We start from the raw sequence: 18,115 nt of genomic DNA, 5'->3' as shown, positions 1-18,115 counted from the left end.
CTGGAAGGCATCGTAGCAATTATTCTGTTTTAAGAAGTAACTGAGCTGTTGAGAAACTGCTTTTTCAATGATCTTACTTAAAAATGGGAGATTTGAGATCGGCCTGTAGTTGTTCATTTGTGTCTTGTCAAGATTGTCCTTTTTCAGTATAGGTTTGATTACAGCAGTTTTTAGTGATTCTGGAAACACACCTGACATTAAAGAAAAGTTGACGATCTGTAACAGGTCTGACTCCAAAGTCTTTGAGACCTTTTTGAAAAAACTTGTTGGCAGGACATCTAAACAGCAGGAGGAGGAGTTCAGTTGACCTAAGATGTCCTCCAGGTCTTTGCTGTTAATAGGTTGAAACTGTTTCATGGTGTTTAAACAGTTTTTTGGTGGACACAGTACATATCCTGGATCTGCTGTTGATGTACCAATTGCTTGTCTAATTTTTTGGATTTTTTCAGTGAAGAATTTGGCAAAGTCATTGCAGGCCATGGTCGAATGAAGTTCAGCTGCCACTGACACAGGAGGGTTTGTTAGCCTGTCAACTGTAGAAAATAAGACCCGAGCATTATGGCTGTTTTTAGTGATGATGTCAGAGAAGTAGGACCTCCTTGCATTCCTCAGTTGTAAATTATAATTGTGAAGTTTCTCTTTATAAATGTCATAATGAACCTGGAGGTTTGTTTTTCTCCATCTGCGCTCAGCTTTCCTACACTCTCTTTTTTCATTTTTCACCAGTGTGGAGTTTCTCCATGGAGACTTTTTCCTTCCAGAGATAACCTTCACCTTAATGGGAGCAATAGTGTCCATTACATTTAACATGTTAGCATTGAAGCTATTGACGAGCTCATTGACTGAACCTTTGGACAGGTCAGGTGTTAATGGGAAGACCTGGTTAAAAATTGCACTACTGTGTTCAGTTATACACCGTTTTGTGATCACTGCTGTTGATATATTTGTGTGGGCTGAGATTTTACTTTCAAAGAAAACACAGTAATGATCAGACAGGCCCACATCAGACACAGTAACCTTTGAAATGCTCAGGCCTTTGGAGATCAGTAGGTCAAGAGTGTGTCCTCTATTATGTGTGGCCTCTGTTACATGCTGAGTCAGCCCAAAGTTGCCCAGAGTGTTACTCAGGTCTTTAGTCCCTTTGTCCTGAGGGTTGTCCACATGAATGTTAAAATCCCCAGCAATAATTACACAGTCAAAATCAACACAGATCACAGACAGCAGTTCACTGAGGTCATTAAAAAAGTCTGTGCAGTATTTGGGAGGCCTGTAAACATTAAGAAACACAACTTTGGATGGGGCCTTCAGCTGTAAAGCCACATATTCAAAAGACTGAAAACTTCCAGGAGATAGCTGCTTACATTGAAATGATTCATTAAATAAGACAGCAACCCCTCCTCCTCTCCTGCTCGCCCTGACCTCACTGATAAAACTGTAGTTAGGAGGGGTCGTCTCGATGAGAACAGCTCCACTGTTACTTTGGTCCAACCAAGTTTCAGTTAAAAACATAAAATCAAGGCTGTGCTCAGTGATTAAATCATTAATTAAAAATGTTTTCCCAGCTAGAGATCTAATGTTTAATAAAGCCAACTTAAGTGTTTTAGAGGTATTACTTGTCCCCTCGTGTTTGGGAGCAGTCTGTGGCACACAAGGTATGTTTACTATGTTTAAAGATCTTTTAGAGTGCAGCTCTCTGTGTTTTGACCAGGCCACATGTCTCCTGTCACCTAAAAGTACAGAAATTTTAAAACCTTCTAGTAAACAGGGTCCCAGCTTCTCCTGGGAAAAGTCATCACTGCCATAATCCTCACAGCCCGGACCCTTCACACATCACACATCAGACTGCGGAGACAGGGCATGAAGAGGAACTAAGGGGGGCGAGGCTGGGCAATGTGACTTCGATTGCTCTGTTGAGGGTGGGGCTCGATGGCGAACCTTTGGCCGCTCTGGTGGGGGGTTTATGGGGGACAAAAAGGGATTGGGACGGGGGGTAGATCTGAGCCCAGCATTGACCCGCTCCATCATCTCCTCAGTGAATTTCAGGTGTGGGGAGGAGGGAGAAAGGGAGGGGGAGGAGGGTGATGGCCTGTCAGGGGTTTGGGGGACTGGGGAAGGTCGTGGTCCCTTGTCCTGGTCGTTGGTGTTGTTGAGAGAGTTGGAGGCAAATAGGGACCCCTCTTCTTGCCTTAGATGTCTCTCCTTTCTGAGGCTCTTCCTCAGATGCCATGGATGTCTCTCCTTTCTGAGGCTCTTCCCGGGTGGGGGCAAATGGAGCTCCTCCTCAAGGTTTCTGCTGGGCTTTGTCTGTTCTTGGAGTACTGTTTGTTCCTCTTTATGAGATAACTCCTCGTTTATCTCAGCCTTGGCACCAAGCACGGATGGATGACGTATGGAATAAAACAAGTTGGAGGTGAACAGTTTCACCCCTGACTTGTTAAAATTAAATCCATTTGCTTTGAACAGATGCCTGCGTTCCCAAAAAATATTAAAGTTGTCGATAAAGTGCACTGAGTGGTCAGCACATGCTGATATAAGCCATTTATTCACTGTTAATGACCCCTGCACAGCCTTCCTGCTCTCAGTTGTGGCCCCTGAGTACAAAACAGCAGGCTGGAGTAGATCAAGGTTCAAGGTTCAAGGTTCTTTATTTGTCACATGCATAGTTATACAAGTATAACACACAGTGAAATGTAGTCTGACACGCTCCTCGACATGTGCAAAAAAATTGGGGGGGGGGGGGGGGGGGGGTTGTAGAGGAAGAACATTATATATATATACATATAGTATATACACTGGGTGAATGTGCAGTAGTAGCAGCAAGCAGGTGAATTCTGTACATTAATATGAATAGACATCTGACTATTTTACAGGATAGACAATATAAACATATTTAAAATTGAAGGAATTGAAATGTACATTGTGCCTTGGTTTAGTGTCTGGAAGAGTCCTGTCTCAGTCAATTATAGATGATGTGAGAGGGCGGGTGTGTGTGTTTAGGGCACGGATGGCTTGGGGATAGAAGCTCCTCTTGAGTCTCTCTGTCCTTGCCCGGAAGATGCGGAACCTTCTACCAGATTGCAGAAGTTGGAACAGTTTGTTGCCAGGATGGGACGGGTCCTTCAGTATCTGCGCTGCTCTAGTCCGGCATCTCCTGGTGTAGGTGTCCTGAAGCGGGGGGGGAGAGCAATCCTGCAGCAGCGTTCTGCTGTACGGATCACTCTCTGGAGAGCTTTTTGGTCCTTCACACAGATCACGCTCTCCACTGAGGAGCGACAGAAGGCCAGCTGCAGTTTCTGATCCTGAAGGCTGCTGGACCTTCTTTACCAGGGTGTGGATGTTGTGGGTCCAAGTAAGGCCGTCTGAGATGTGGGTGCCCAGAAACCTGAAGGTCATCAGCTTGACGATGGTTGGTTGGGTGGATTGGTGTACAGTCATATGTGTACACGGCCTTACAGTAGTTAAAGATGTCATCACTCTAGCTAAGCATTGCCTTAACCTTAACATTTTACCATTAGAGAAAAAAAAGATCATTACAGCTACTTTCAATACCCCGATTAATCTTTCTGAGTTAACATTTGAGGGTTTGATAGTCTTAGAGTAGAGCAGCATTATTTCTGTCATGAGGAAACGATGATTCTGTCCTTTTATATCATTTGAATTCTTACAGATCTCATGTTTTTCTTTCTTTCTTCTTCTCTGTTTTTACAGTGAATAATGTGCAGGTTTATGTATGTAAACTGTCTGGCCTGAATTTGTCTCTTTAAGTCCACAGCACCATACTGACTCATCATGTGGGATAGGAAGTGAAAGGTGGATGGAAATAAAGCAGGAGTGTGAGGGCATTCAGACTGAGGCTGGCTGGTGAGAGCAGATTTTAATCAGAGAGGCTGGTAGCAACAGCAGCGTGGCCCCAAGGGCCCAGGCATCACATCACATTATAACCCAGCCCAAACAGAGGCGCCAAAATGGCCAGGCCTGAAATAACAGATAACCCTGCCAAATCACATCATCATCCAACCCGCTGTGGTCTTAATCTGCCTCATCCTCCCGCACTAATGAAGCTAATGGAGAGAATAAGCGACATGCTCTTTCTTCTCTCTCCCTTTCCCAGTCAATATCATCTCATTAATGGCATTGCTGCTCGTGTTGGAGAAAAGATCTGAAATGTTGTTTTTGTTTTGTTTTGTTTTTTCTTTTGCTTGCATTCCTTTTACGAACAAGTAGAAACAAACAAATATCCAAACTGTAATGCTCAGTAGCTGCATGAGGCTGTGACAGATGAGAGAAGTATATTCTTTGAAATGTTTAAATTATGTATTAAGGACTCAGTCTAATGTATTATTTAATGCATGTCTTTGAGCATATTTACACCTATAGTTCATTTACTCTAGTCATAATTAATCAGCTTCAGAAGTATCAAACCTGTCTTTGCTCATGAAATTACAATTAATGTGGAGCCAGAGACGTCAGTATCTCACATACATCCTGTGAATATATGAACACGGTGTTCCTACGTCGTCCATTCTTTTATTTATTGTGTTTGAGTCTGTTAATCTAAGCTGTTCATATGCAACTTTTATTGTTTTGATATTGCATTGCTATGCTCTTAGGCAGCTTTTTGTTTATTGCTGCAGTTGAAATAAGGAGAACTGCTTTTGTGCAAAGCGATTTTATTGCATGCAAGCAAGTTCCCAATGTAGTGTTGATTTTGCTATGTGTGCAGTAGCTTGTATACAAACAGATATCACAAACATTACATTTTCAATATGCTATTGAAATCAGAATCAGAATCAGAATACTTTATTGATCCCTGGGGGAAATTATTTTTTGTTACAGTGCTCCATTTTAAACCAACATTAAGACAAGACAGACAATACGCTAACTAAGAATAGTACAATATATACATATATATGCATACATACATACATACGTAAGTCACTTATAAATAAATAGTTGGAAAAGAAACATGTGTAGCTGTAGCAGCAAACAGTGTGATAATAAGGGTTATTAAAGGTTATTACTGAAAGTGGTAGGCACCCTAATCCCAACCTAATAATAACCTAATAGTCCGTAATCCTGTGTTATTAGATTATGTGATTTTGGGCTTTTGAAAATTGTTTTCTCAAACTTTTTCCTTTTAACACTGTATTTACTTTCTTTCTTTCTTTGAAACCGAGCATCAGATTTATTACAATGGATGTGACTTTAAAGAGTTAAACCACCATATAATTAGTATTATATAGTTTCATATAATTTGGTTTTACATTCTTGAGTCTGAAAGCTAGTTTGGTTTAATGTTTATTTTAAATCAACAAACCTTTGCCTCACACAAATCAGTAGCTATGATTAATGGGCGGCTAGCATGGCACCTTGCAGAAGCCGATCCTTGAGCAGCACAGTAAGTCTAACATGAGCTGGTGTTCCAAACAAATTGGAATGTCTGACACAGATTTGATAAAAAATGTATCAATCACCAGTCCATAAATTTGCTAAATTAACTCAGATGTCCATGGGGCAGTTTACAGTTTGATATATGAGCCTGTCACTGAAGGCTTTTTGCAAACTGTGTCTGTCTGCGTATGTGTTTAGAAAGTACAGCAACTTTTTGTAAATCACAAAGAAAACTAACCACGCTGTCAGCAGTGTTATTGAGTCATAGTAAGGCTTCATTCATGAAACTTTCTCCATGCCGTTTAATATGATATATTCATGATATACAATATATGGTTTCTAGAATTTTCCTTTCAAGGTCAACTCTGATTTTGGGCACTGAAGGACAAGGTCCAGCACTTAGGTCTCGTGTCCCTCAGGTGTCGTTTATTGTTGTGACGTTTAAACACAATCTGTAAAAAACAAAAGTGTTTGTAATATAAAGTTTGTAGTTTCAGTCATTGGATTCGGCGTGACCTTCACCTTATTGTCACCTAAGTGAAATTGTCCTGAGCAGTTATTGACAGCTAGTATCAAATGATATACTCAAAACTGTTGATGCTAGAGTGCTAGCAAACAGACAAACAGTCAGTTACATACTCCCTCCCTTCTGGGGGATGGATGTTACAGTCAGAAAGCTGGATGATATATGTGGGGAAACAAAAGCAAAATGTAAAATAAACTTTAAATTAAAAACGTAAACCTTTGTGAAACTACACTGAATAAAAGGGATTGGCCACCTCTTGGATTTACGTAAGCATCTTGCGTGTATTTAACACAAGTGCCTCATGCTTTAAAGTTAAGTGTAACTATATAGTGTAGAAACTACATCATATGCAGAGAGGCAGATTAAATTGTTCATATCATGTTCGAGTGAAGTAAGTCAATAACTTACTGCGCCACTGCACGGGGTTTCAGGAAGGCATCCATCTCAGTCAAGTCGAGCAGCCGCCTCTACTTTGTTTGGTTTACCGAAAAAAGTAAATTGGGTGGATGTTTCATTAAAAAAGTCTAACTTGTAATTTGAACACAATAGTTTCATGTTTCTATGAACGTAATTAAATCATGAAGGATCTGTACGAAATTCAACAACTTAAGTTGTTCTTGTTGAGATGACCTGATACAATCTAGTGAGAGTGGTTAGTTGCTTAACTCATGAAATTCACAAGATCGCACGAGATGTCAAACTGCAGGAAAATCACTGGAGTTATAAGAGGCAGACAACTACACCCACACCATGTGTTTGCTATCACTATTTATTGTGGTTTAACCTGTCAAGGACAAAAACGTACAGAAAATTCTGCATCAAGCCTTGTAATCATAGCTTTCCTGCTTTTGATAAGCCTGGATTGGTGGCATGGTGGTTAGTGCTGCTGCGTCACAGCAAGAAGGTCCTGGGTTCATAATCCACAGTCTGGCTAGTTTACAGTTAGGTTAGGTTAATTGGTGATTCTAAATTACCTGTCAATGTAAATGGTTGTTTGTCTCTATGCGATAGACTGGTGGGCTGTCCAAGGTGTACCGTCTCTTTAACTCAGTTGTTTAAGTTTCTGCCAAAGCAAAACATTTGTGTGCAACCAATGTCCACTATTGAATCAAGTAAATCCAACATGGCCTTTTTTCAGTGTATACAGGAATAGGGAGAGTTCAGTCTGTTTTGTCTTGAGCTTTGTTCCTTAAGTGAAGAACAACCAAGAAATCCTAATAAAAGTACTGCGTTTGCAGTACCTCTAAAAATGACAGAAACTTGACCTTGCAAGGCTCTAAACTTAACCGGGGTCATCTTGGCACTAATTGTGAATTTGATGGGACTATATTGTAAAGAAGTCATGGATTGTGTAACATGAAACCTTCTGGGTAACTTTGTCAGTTGCTTGTCAGCAGGATTTTGGACTAAACTCTTCATGGATGTATTGCTAACATAAGTAAAAAAGAGCTCACGGGGTCATAATGGAAGAATATAAAGGTTTCTAGTATTTGGACAATTAGGATTTTCTTTGTATTTTTTTTATGTACTCTCACAGTGATTTTAAATCAATCAAGATGCGACTGTAGACTTTCTGCCATCTTTATATAACCTTCCGGTTAAAACACTTAACAGCAACTGGAGATCCTTTTACATATAAGGATGGCTGCCTGAAGTCTATAGTCCATGGACATCACAAACCGCTGTGTTTCCTCCCTTGAGATGCTCTGTCAGGTCTCTATTGTAGCTGCCTTCAGTTGTTGCTTGTTTGTGGTTCTGTCTGCCTCCAGCTATGTCTTGAGTAACTGAAGAACCATGTATATGTCTACATTCATGCTGCTGCATCTAACAACTATTAAATCCTCAGTAAAACACCGAACAAATATACATGCTCATACCAGAAAAAAACCCTCCACCACGACATGTTTAATCCAGAGCTGAATTCAGAATTCCTGCTCCTCACATACAAGGTCTTAAATAATCAGGCCCCATCTTTTCTTAATGACCTTGTCAGGGAACAAAACTGTCAAACAATGAAAAAAGTCTCAGTCCAACAGTTCAAAAAGTTCAGAGGCCCAACTGCGACTTCTGCAGTGGCCACATAGGAGTCCCACAAGCCAACCACGGTTCCTGGTGGGCGGCATTGCTGGCGAGATCCTTCTGGTGGCCTGTCACGGGTCTGGCGGCAGTAAACAGTTCTGGTGGGCAGCTGGAGATCTGGTGGCTCTGGTGGCAGACCCCGGGTCCAGCTTTGGCTGGGAAACATACTCTGGCAGGCAGTGACGTTGCATGGAAGGCAACCTGGGACATGGACACGCAAGCCATCCTGGATGTGGATGTGGAAAGTGAGGAGCGCTGGTGGCATGGACACTGCTTCCTTGTTGACAGCGAGGCCGAGCCAATAGAAATGGTAACCTCCTGTTCATATGTTTTTCGATCATCTGTGACTGAATTCATCAAAACAACAGAGTCCGATTTACTCACTGCGGTGATTAGTGTTGCTGCACCATGTTCAGCTGACCCCGCTGAGAGAGTTGAGGAGTAGTGTGATGATGATGGCATAATGGATGGTCAGAAGGTGGAGCAGCGACTGGCGGCAGGCAAACCATCCGCTGGTGCTGTGAATACCAGGTTGCAAGGGCTTCTAGGAGGGCAGCTGGACTCTCCCTGCATGGATTGCCCATGCCAAACAGTTCAAATCTGTGACTCGCTCTCAGATCCAAAATAATTTCTGGGAAACTGGGGAAACGCTGTGGATGATAGGAAAATATAAAAAAAAGACGAATTGTAAGTGTCTTTTGTACTTATCCGTGGCCTGGATTACACTCTGGCAATGATCCCACAATTGCGCGAGCATTTCCTCCTCCGTGGCGAAAACTGAGTCCACTGTGGCTGGATCGTTCTCTCAGGGAATGCGAGGAAAGTAGGACCCAAATGCAGGACTCTCGGTGAGGAATGCAGTGCGTTTATTTACAGTGCAATCACAACAAGATGCAGACTGAATCCCATGTGTGCTTCCGGTGAATGTGTGTCCCTGGTCCGTGTTTCCACTCTCTCTGTTACCAAATCCCGTGTGCTTGCTCTGTCTTCCCTTTTCTGCGATCCTGCAGGAAACCACAAAAGCAAAAGCAAAACAAAAGCACTTCCAAACATCTATGTTCACTGGGTAAACTGTAGGTTTCTCACACAGCGATCCAGCGTTGATGGGAGCTCAGCCACTCAGTTAAGAAGCTCCTGAGACGATGCTGATTAGCTGCAGGTTCCCTGCAGGCGGGAACACACTCGACAGCTCCGGAATCAGACAGAAACCAGGACACCAACATACATGTAAAAAGGGAAACTAGGGGCAACAGCACAATACATACACATGGCAGGTCATGCTGCAAAGACCGCCAACCCAAGATAAACCAGCAAATATAAAAAAGTCCATAACTATTGGGCAGGGATAGCTCAGTAGGTAGAGTGGTGGCCCCATGATTGGAAGATCAGGGGTTCGATTCCCCTGAACAGCTACCCTGAAATACCCCTGAGCGAGGTACTGTCCCTACACACTGCTCCCCGGGTGCCCAATGGCTGCCCACTGCGTCACTGAGTGAATGGATTAAATGCAGAGAGGAATTTCCCCACGGGGATCAATAAAGTACACTTTCTTTCTTTCTTTCTACTCATGAACCCTGGGTCCCCAGATCCAGGTCGTTGACAATCCTTGTAGTACCATATCACCCTATTAGAGCGCTCCGCTCTCGCTCTGCAGGCCTACTTGTTGTTCCTAGAGTATTTAAAAGTAGAATGGGAGGCAGAGCCTTCAGTTTTCAGGCCCCTCTTCTGTGGAACCAGCTTCCAGTTTGGATTCAGGAGACAGACACTATCTCTACTTTTAAGATTAGGCTTCAAACTTTCCTTTTTGCTAAAGCATATAGTTAGGGCTGGACCAGGTGACCCTGACTCCTCCCTTAGTTATGCTGCAATAGATGTAGGCTGCTGGGGATTCCCATGATGCACTGTGTGTTTCTTCTTCACTCACTACCTCTCTGCACTGAATTACTGTCCTGTCTTCCTACCCCCACCCCAACCGGTCGCAGCAGATGGCCCCGCCCCTCCCTGAGCCTGGTTCTGCTGGACGTTTCTTCCTGTTAAAAGGGAGTTTTTTTCTTCTGTTTGTTGTCCGACAGTATGTGTGTGGCTTTCCTGGAAAATGGTTTCTTGTATTTTCTATAGTCATTAAATTGTTTAAAAGAACAGAAAAACATGCTTAGCTTGTGCGTATCTGCCATCCCAGTACGTTACCTGCTTGTAATTAAACAGTTTTGTCACATCTGTTTTGACTATAGATGCTGTTGATGATGTTTTGATTAAAGAGACCAAGACTAATTACATTTATATGACCCTCGTGAGTTTAATAAACTCCAGGAGTTGGTTAATCGTCTTTTGCTTAAGGAGTAATAAGCCTGTGACGTGTTACAATGTATTTATTTGTTTTGTTTTTTTCATGGACATGACCAAATGTGTTTGTTGAATCAGGACTCAAGCAGAGAAATGAACAGGTGACTGCCTGAATTTTCTTTCCATCATTCGTGCCCTGCATACAAATATTCATGACATATCAGTACAGCTTGTGTGTACAATGCTGAGAAAAGCAGAAATAGCTGATGGCTGTGAGTGACCTAGTCATGACTAAGGCCTCTGAGAGATTCCAAGAGTACAAAACATGCTCAATTTTTAATCCCTTCAAGTAGCTGGAAGCCGAGGCTGAAGAGTCACAGTGCAATGAGGGAGGGAGGCTACTAAGCTGCCTTGGATCATTAGTTGAGGGCTAAACTTTCCTCCTACACACACACAAACATAAACCCCTAAACCCAAGTTCTCTGTGCCGCTCCCAAGTGCACCCTTATATCTCAAGGTGTTTATGTTTCAATCACAAGAGCCACAGCAGTGTGACCACAGCGTTCTGCATGACTAGCAAAGCTGCAGCTCCAACAGCCGTCCCTCACTGCTTCAGGAATCAGTTTTTTTGTGGTATAACAAGTCTCAACTCTGGAAATTTGCTATTGGCTTTGTGTCCCTCTTTCTGTGAGGAACTTCAAAATAAATCCATCACTGTCCCCCGTGGAGAAATGTTAAGAAGGGATAGAATCGACCTCTGCCTGTTTTTTCCTATTGTTTGAACATCTGTCACATGCAATACGGCTTATACAGTTGTGATAGAACATTTTGCAACAATACATCTCATGGCTCTGTTCCAGTGTTACTTCAGAGAGTCTGTGGAAAGTATACGGAGTCTATGTATATATATGTGTATATATATACATATGTGTATATATATACACATATATATACATATGTGTATATATATATATGTGTATATATATACACATATGTATATATATGTGTATATATATACATATGTGTATATATATATATATACACATATGTATATGTATATATATATATATATATATATATATATATATATTTATATATATCGATAGATAGACATATGTGTGTGTGTGTGTGTGTGTGTGTGTATGTGTGTGTGTGTTTGTTTATCTGAATGTGAATCTCTACTAAAACTTTAAGTGGCAATTATCAGGCCAGCAGTTTCAAACACTGTGGGGTATATGAGAAATACATGTGTGTAATTCTAACCATCACTTGAGTCTGGTCAGTGAGTCAGTGCGTTTATCCTTTGTTATGCCAGTTTTCCAAACCCTGTTAAGGAACCTTTATTCTCAAGTTAGCTTCTCTTCCTCCCTGCAAGGGAGCATGCATTTACTGAGAGTAGGCTGCAAAAAGCTTCAGGAAGTTATCAGCCCATCCCCAGTGTGGGGAAAGCTGTTTCTTGCCATTTTGTTTCCATGGCAATGTTGATGAGCTGGTTGTTTAGTAGGGATGTGGGTTGGTGGCTTGGGGTGCAGGGAACCTTTGCAGCTTCCAAGTCCACCTGGGTATTTTAACAATTCATAAAAGTGTTGAAATCAATCTGAGCTTAGGAGATTTAATTAATCTTCCCGACTCTCAGAGTGAAAGAAAGAGAGCGGAAGAGATGGAATGAGAGAGGGAGAGACAGGTGGAAAAATAGACAGTGTAAGGTTTAACGCTCATATTGGCTGACACAAGGGAAAAGCAGCTTTTAAAGCATTTAGCTGTAATTTCATTCAGGAGTGACATAATTGATTTTAATGAGATGTTTATGGAGTGAAGTGCCGGTGTTGCTAAATCATTTGCAAGTCTGCCTGACGGGTACTTGTGAGGCTCGCACCAGGGAGAAGCAGAGAGGCACACAAACCTCTCCTGCCAGAACTCCTCCAGCAATTCTCAGCTCATCTTTTCTCTTTCCTGCACACCACTTAATGCATTTGGCTTCTTCTTATTTTAATTAAGAGCACATTTAAATTAAATACTTTTTTTATGACTTTGATTAGGCTTTTGTACAAGTTCACTTCTAGTCCTGCTGACTTCTCCTGTATATAGCATACACGGTGTAACTGACTGACAGGCTGTCACATTGCTATTATGAGTTCCCTCTGGGCCTGTGTGCTTTATAACAGAGAGAATAGATGGCATCATGACAGAGTGCAGCTCCTGCCCTCAACACTAAAAGGAACACTGCCTGCAATGAAAATGGCAGTGGAGCTGAATTCTTTCCATTCAAAAGCACAAAGTCGTGTTGACTAAAGTGCCCATTTAAAAAGGTACAGCCCACTGAACGGTCATTATGATCTCATATACACGAACAGTATCACTTCTCCACCCACTGGCAGGCTCTGTTGTTTTGGAATAAAAACAAATGTGTTTTTTAGGTAGCAGAGTGACGACGCCACCAGAGATTATTTAAATACATAATCTGAATCGTCCTTCATTTTTCAGTATTAGGACTGAAGGGTAGCACGCCTTCTGCATATCTGTGTATGTGTGGAGTTCTCCCTGTGAATGTCCGGGTTTCTTCTGGGCACTTTCTTCCTTAATATAAAAACATGCATGCTACATTAGCAGTGCTGTGTTCAAGGTACACAAAATATCAAAGTACATAGAGTATATTGCAGGAAGCCTGCAGTTACAGACAGAATATTATAAGGATGGGTCGGGTGTATCCTTCGTGGCCCACGATATCCCAGAATTCATAGCGCGTCCCAGCCAATTCCAGTTTTCAACAATGGCGGCCGCTACTAAGTTTTTAATATTGCTCTTATTAATCTTTCTGGGTCACAAAATAAACTTTAAATATATTTTCAGGCAAGAATGTAGCTGTGTAAACCTCAAATATCTGCTCGGTTTATCAAGATATCGCATATTTGCAAAAGTGCTCCGACATTTTCGGAGACGTCTGTTACCCACCAGCTCGATAGCTGACCAGGAGCTCGAGGGTCACTGGAGCCCCCGAGAACAGTGAACTCCCGGCACATTGTTCTCAAACCAACCCATTTGCTACTCAGGTTAAACATGATATATAAGTCACTTAGACAACCTAAAAATCTTATTGTTTGGCTTTTTCAGTGTTTTATTTGTTTGTATGTAAATCGGTTTGGCTGAGATTAAAGTTATTAGATTAGATTAGATAAAATTAAACTTTATTAATCCCCCGGGTGGGTTCCTCTGGGGTTTTCACACAGCTGAATAAACCTCCGGGCCACCCGACCTTCTGAGGACCTGGCCCACGTAGAGCAAAGGACAGGTCCTCAGGAGGATGCAGCCCATGAATTTGGACAGCCGTAATATACACAAATCATTGAATATCAGGATTCCAATCATTTCCATGACAACAGGTGTGAAAAACCAAGGACTGCTTCTACAAACAGGGTAAATGTTACAAGTGTTGAAACTGAAAAAAGCTAAATTATACTCATCAAACTATATGCATCAGAAAACAAAGAAATGATATAAAGTCGCTCTAGTAAATTTATGCTACATACATTCAGCAGCCACTTTACTGCATAGACCTGTTCAACTGCTCATAATCCTAAAATTTCTAATCAGCCATTCACATATCTTTCTTATAACTTTCTCCAGAACCAATCACTACAGACCCCAAACTTCATGTGGCCACCTGATGAGCTCAAGAACAGTGTGTAGAGAGCTTCATTGAATGGGTTTTCATGGATCAAGCCTTAAAGCGCAGTGGTGTAAAGACGCCACCACTGGACTGTAGTGCAGAGAGGAAACGTCCTCTGGTGTTACAAGTCTGACAATCCGGTGGCTTGGTGGTTGCCAGTAGAGCAGTACTGGTCTAACTGCATTGCAACGGTACAGTTTTGTGCAGGGGGGAATTTTGATGTGGGATTGTTTTTCAGGAGTTGAGCTTAGTTCCAGTGAACACAAACCTACAACCTGCATATGATTTTTATCTGTCCAGTCTGATATGCACTAATCTGAAGAAGTGCACATTTGGAGGGCAGAGAGGTCATCTGAATCATTTTACCACTCACACTGGAAAAACAAGTTGAAGTCATACATGTCACAGATTTTTACACATTTATTTATATGTGTACTCCTAAGTGCCAGTCCTAGGCCTGCATGAGTAAGTAGGATTGTGCCAAGAAGAGCATCGACATGGCCAAATAGCGCTGGTTAACAATGACCACCATGGGTTCTGTTGGCCTACAGGGTGCCAGTGCAAACTGTGCTACTGTTGGACGAAGACAGTGAAAGAAGAAAGGGAGAAGCCATGTTAGAAGGCAGAGGGAAAGTTCTAGAGTAGGGACTTTAAATTATTACATGTGGTAAAGGGAGAAACTCATGATCAAGAGGAGGAAGATAGATATACTGTGTGTGCAGGATACCAAGCACAATGACACTAGCACTAGTTCTGACATGATCTAGATTTCTTACCATGACAGGACACTTTGAATCCATTTCTGGTGTGAGATGGGTCATCTTGAACGAGGACTATGTCAATAGTGTTGTAGAGATGAAGACAGTGCCAGACAGACTCCTGAGACTCCAGCCTAAACTCAGAGGGGAGATGTTGAATGTTCTCAGTCCTTCAGGTTGGATAGCAAACGAGAAATTCTGGAGCAAGTTGGATGAGGTGGTAGAGAGTGGAGTGACCTCCTCCCCCACAGGATGGATAAGACTAGAAATGGTTTCAGCTTTAAAAGAACTTGGTATGGGTTAGAAAAAAACGATTGGTTTATGTTACAATGATTGCTGGTTCTTTTAAAACTCATTCTTGGTTGCCATAGTGACACATCGCTGCTTTGACAACCCGTGTGCTGCATACATAAAATATTTTCCTTAATAAAATGCATTTTTTTAAAAGTTCATGCTGTCGAAAAACAAGAAACCCCCGCAAATATGTTGCATTTCTTTGACTATCTCCCATTTGCTGTTAGACTGCACTGATTTAACGTGAAGCATTAGCAGTTCTGTAATCAGAGTGGATCATACTCATCCTGACTCTTCAGAAGAATAGTGTGTTAGAGTATGCTAACCCCCAGCACACAAGATCAACAGCCTCCATTGACACCTACACTAAAATAAATTCACACTCCCATTTGCCTCAACACCTTCTTCTAACACAGATTATTAGTACCTCACACTCCTCCAGGCACACACTCAAGCCAGTTTGCATTTTGAAAAGCTCACTGACTATCATTGATTTAAGTGCATCCCTGGACACTTCCTATGGATATGAATATAACTGCACACAGCCACACATGAACAAACAAAAACACACATGAAGTCTTAAGCTGCAGCACTGTGACGCTCAATCAGGGCTCAAATGTGGGAAAATAACAGGTTTGATAGGTTTGTTGTTGTTTTTTTTCCAGTAGGACAGAGCCTTCCCAAGCACCCTAGGGTATGATTTCTGTGCAACAACTGAGGAGAGCTGTTGTGATTGCTTTTCAATCAAGCGAGACAAACGTTAATTTAACCTCTTTTTTTCGCAAGGAGCTGCAGAATTATAGGCTTCATTTGTGAAGTGTGTATGACTGGCACTTTCTGATAGCTTCAGCAATGGTCTTCTATTTAGACCGACTGTCAAGAATTCAATGTAGGAATATACTGACAGAAATAAAGGTGGTAACGTCTTCCACGCACAGTCTGTGAATCTTTTGTCATATCACGCTTTTGTTTCTCGTTTGTTTCACTTGTCTCAATGGTTTGTTGTATCTGTATTAAATCAAATCACTGAACAAAAAGAGATTCTGTTAGTAACACCATGACAACACTACCCAAACCCTCAGTTACAGGCCTCACGTGCCTGATGTAAGTCAAACTCACAGGAGTTAGATTCCTGGTTTCAATATCCTCATCGGCTGCTGCCTTTGCACATGGATATTATCCAGCTTGCTCCCACAGTTCATCGACATGCTTGTTAGGTAAACTGCTGATTCTAAATTGTGGTGTACGAGCATGAGGCTGTCTCTCTGTGTTGGGCCAAAGCTTTAGGATGTGCCTTGCCTCTTGCGCTCTATGAGGTGCAATATGTTCCAGGCTGGCTACAATCATACACATTTAAAGGACAGCTGCTTACTCGGCGGCTGCTCAACTTTCTAACTTTAAAACAGAAATGTTGTTTGGCTTTCAGCCGTCATGTTCCCAACTGCTGGAGTCAGGTCCTGTCAGAGCTTAGATATGTGTAGGACTCTTCGTTTTTCCACTTCTTTACATAACTTATTTATTTTATATTATTCAAACTCCTTTTTTTTTAATTTTCCCCATATTTTTTATTTTGCAGACGACTCACATTTTCTTCATAACAACAGCTTAGTTGGATGTAAACACATAATAATTCATTACTCGGTTATTACTGGAAACCTCACCGGGTTTGTGTATCTCAAATTGTCTGCTTGTTGTGGCTTTTTTTTTTTTTTTGAGGTTCTGCTGAGTAGCAAGATTTAGAGTTGCGTTTAAATAATCTTTTTTTCAATGAAAATGAAAGATATATAGTGTATGTTCTCATGAACTTGGAAAACCTCGAGTTTGATTAAATATTCTTCTTTTATGTCAGATTTATTCCCATATTACTTTTTTGTTTCCCCTGTCAGAATATATTGCTTCTTGCAAGCTGCTTTCAGAAGTCTCTTATCAGTTCATAAGACACTGGCAGTAAAATATTCAGGGGCATGCCTATGGCATGAAATATGCAAATCTATACGTGAGCTTTGATGTGAGGCGTTGATTTGAGCGTCACAATATTGATATTTTCCTTACTTTGGACAAATCTTTGCTGGTGTTATGAGCTAATGTGTCATGTGCTGTATTCCCAGTTAATGATCGTTTCTCCCTCTTTGTCTTGGTTTGCAGACGGATGCTGCACTGATGTATGATGCTGTGCACGTGGTGGCCGTTGCTGTGCAGCAGTCTCAGCAGATCACTGTCAGCTCATTACAGTGCAACCGACACAAGCCCTGGCGTTTTGGAAACCGCTTCATGGCCCTCATCAAAGAGGTAGATGCTCGTCTACCTGCTCTTCATTCCATCGTCCTCCTTAATACACACAGCGCCTTCACACAGAAAACACACACTCTCAGGAAAGCTGACAGAAACAGCATGTAAATAAGGCTTAGGCAGTCGAGAAGAAAGGGAATATGAATAAATAGAAATTATTTATCCGTGTATTTATTTATATGGAAATCATTTTTCCTAGCGTCTGCACATGCTTACACCCCTGAGGAGGGCAGCCATATTGGGCCGGTTGTCTGAATTTCAGCATTAATCATCCAGGCAGAAACAAAGACACTGCATCATCTGAATTTCTGTTAATTGCTCCAGCAGTTTGCAGCATGGGTGAAGCCAGATGAACAATCTACAGCTTCCTGTCTGTGGAAAATATGCAGATTATCAGCCTATATTTAGGACTTGATAACTCTCTAATCTCCTGTAGTTTGCAGAGATCCTGACACTATTGAGCTGACAAACACATGAGAACCATGGATGTACTTTTATTCTTGCAATATTTACAATATTCTAACAAATGAATACAAAAAGTGCCTTGAAATAATTGAATTGACCTGAGTTGAACTAAGTATCCAGGTTCTAGTATGCTTTAGCATTTATGAAAACAGTGTTATCTGATGCACTGGCTTACATAAAAAAATTATTGGGATGTACACAGTCACAGGATTGTCACATAACACTATCCACAGAATCTTTGCTACATCTAATCTTTACAGAAGCATTCAGATGATAGTAACTACACAGTTGCAAGAAATGTATGAAATGTATACATAATTCCCATGATTGCACCACATATTTCATAACTTCAATAATATTAGT

General features: G+C 41.5%; 1 protein-coding gene across 5 annotated transcripts in view; it reads left to right on the top strand.

Moving 5' to 3' along the window:
* grik2 (glutamate receptor, ionotropic, kainate 2) overlaps positions 1–18,115 on the top strand; it is a 326,891-nt gene that overhangs the window by 173,220 nt on the left and 135,556 nt on the right. For all 5 annotated transcript variants that reach the window (XM_026183896.1, XM_026183897.1, XM_026183900.1 and 2 more), the window contains one exon: positions 17,144–17,287. In XM_026183896.1, coding sequence (XP_026039681.1) covers positions 17,144–17,287 — 144 coding nt within the window. The remainder of the gene's footprint in view (positions 1–17,143; positions 17,288–18,115) is intronic.

Source organism: Astatotilapia calliptera, chromosome 11 (genome assembly GCF_900246225.1).
Source record: "Astatotilapia calliptera chromosome 11, fAstCal1.2, whole genome shotgun sequence".
In the NCBI taxonomy this organism is placed as follows: Eukaryota; Metazoa; Chordata; class Actinopteri; order Cichliformes; family Cichlidae; genus Astatotilapia; species Astatotilapia calliptera.
Note: the sequence above shows the minus strand (reverse complement) of the source record. Positions and strands in the feature narration are given on the sequence as shown.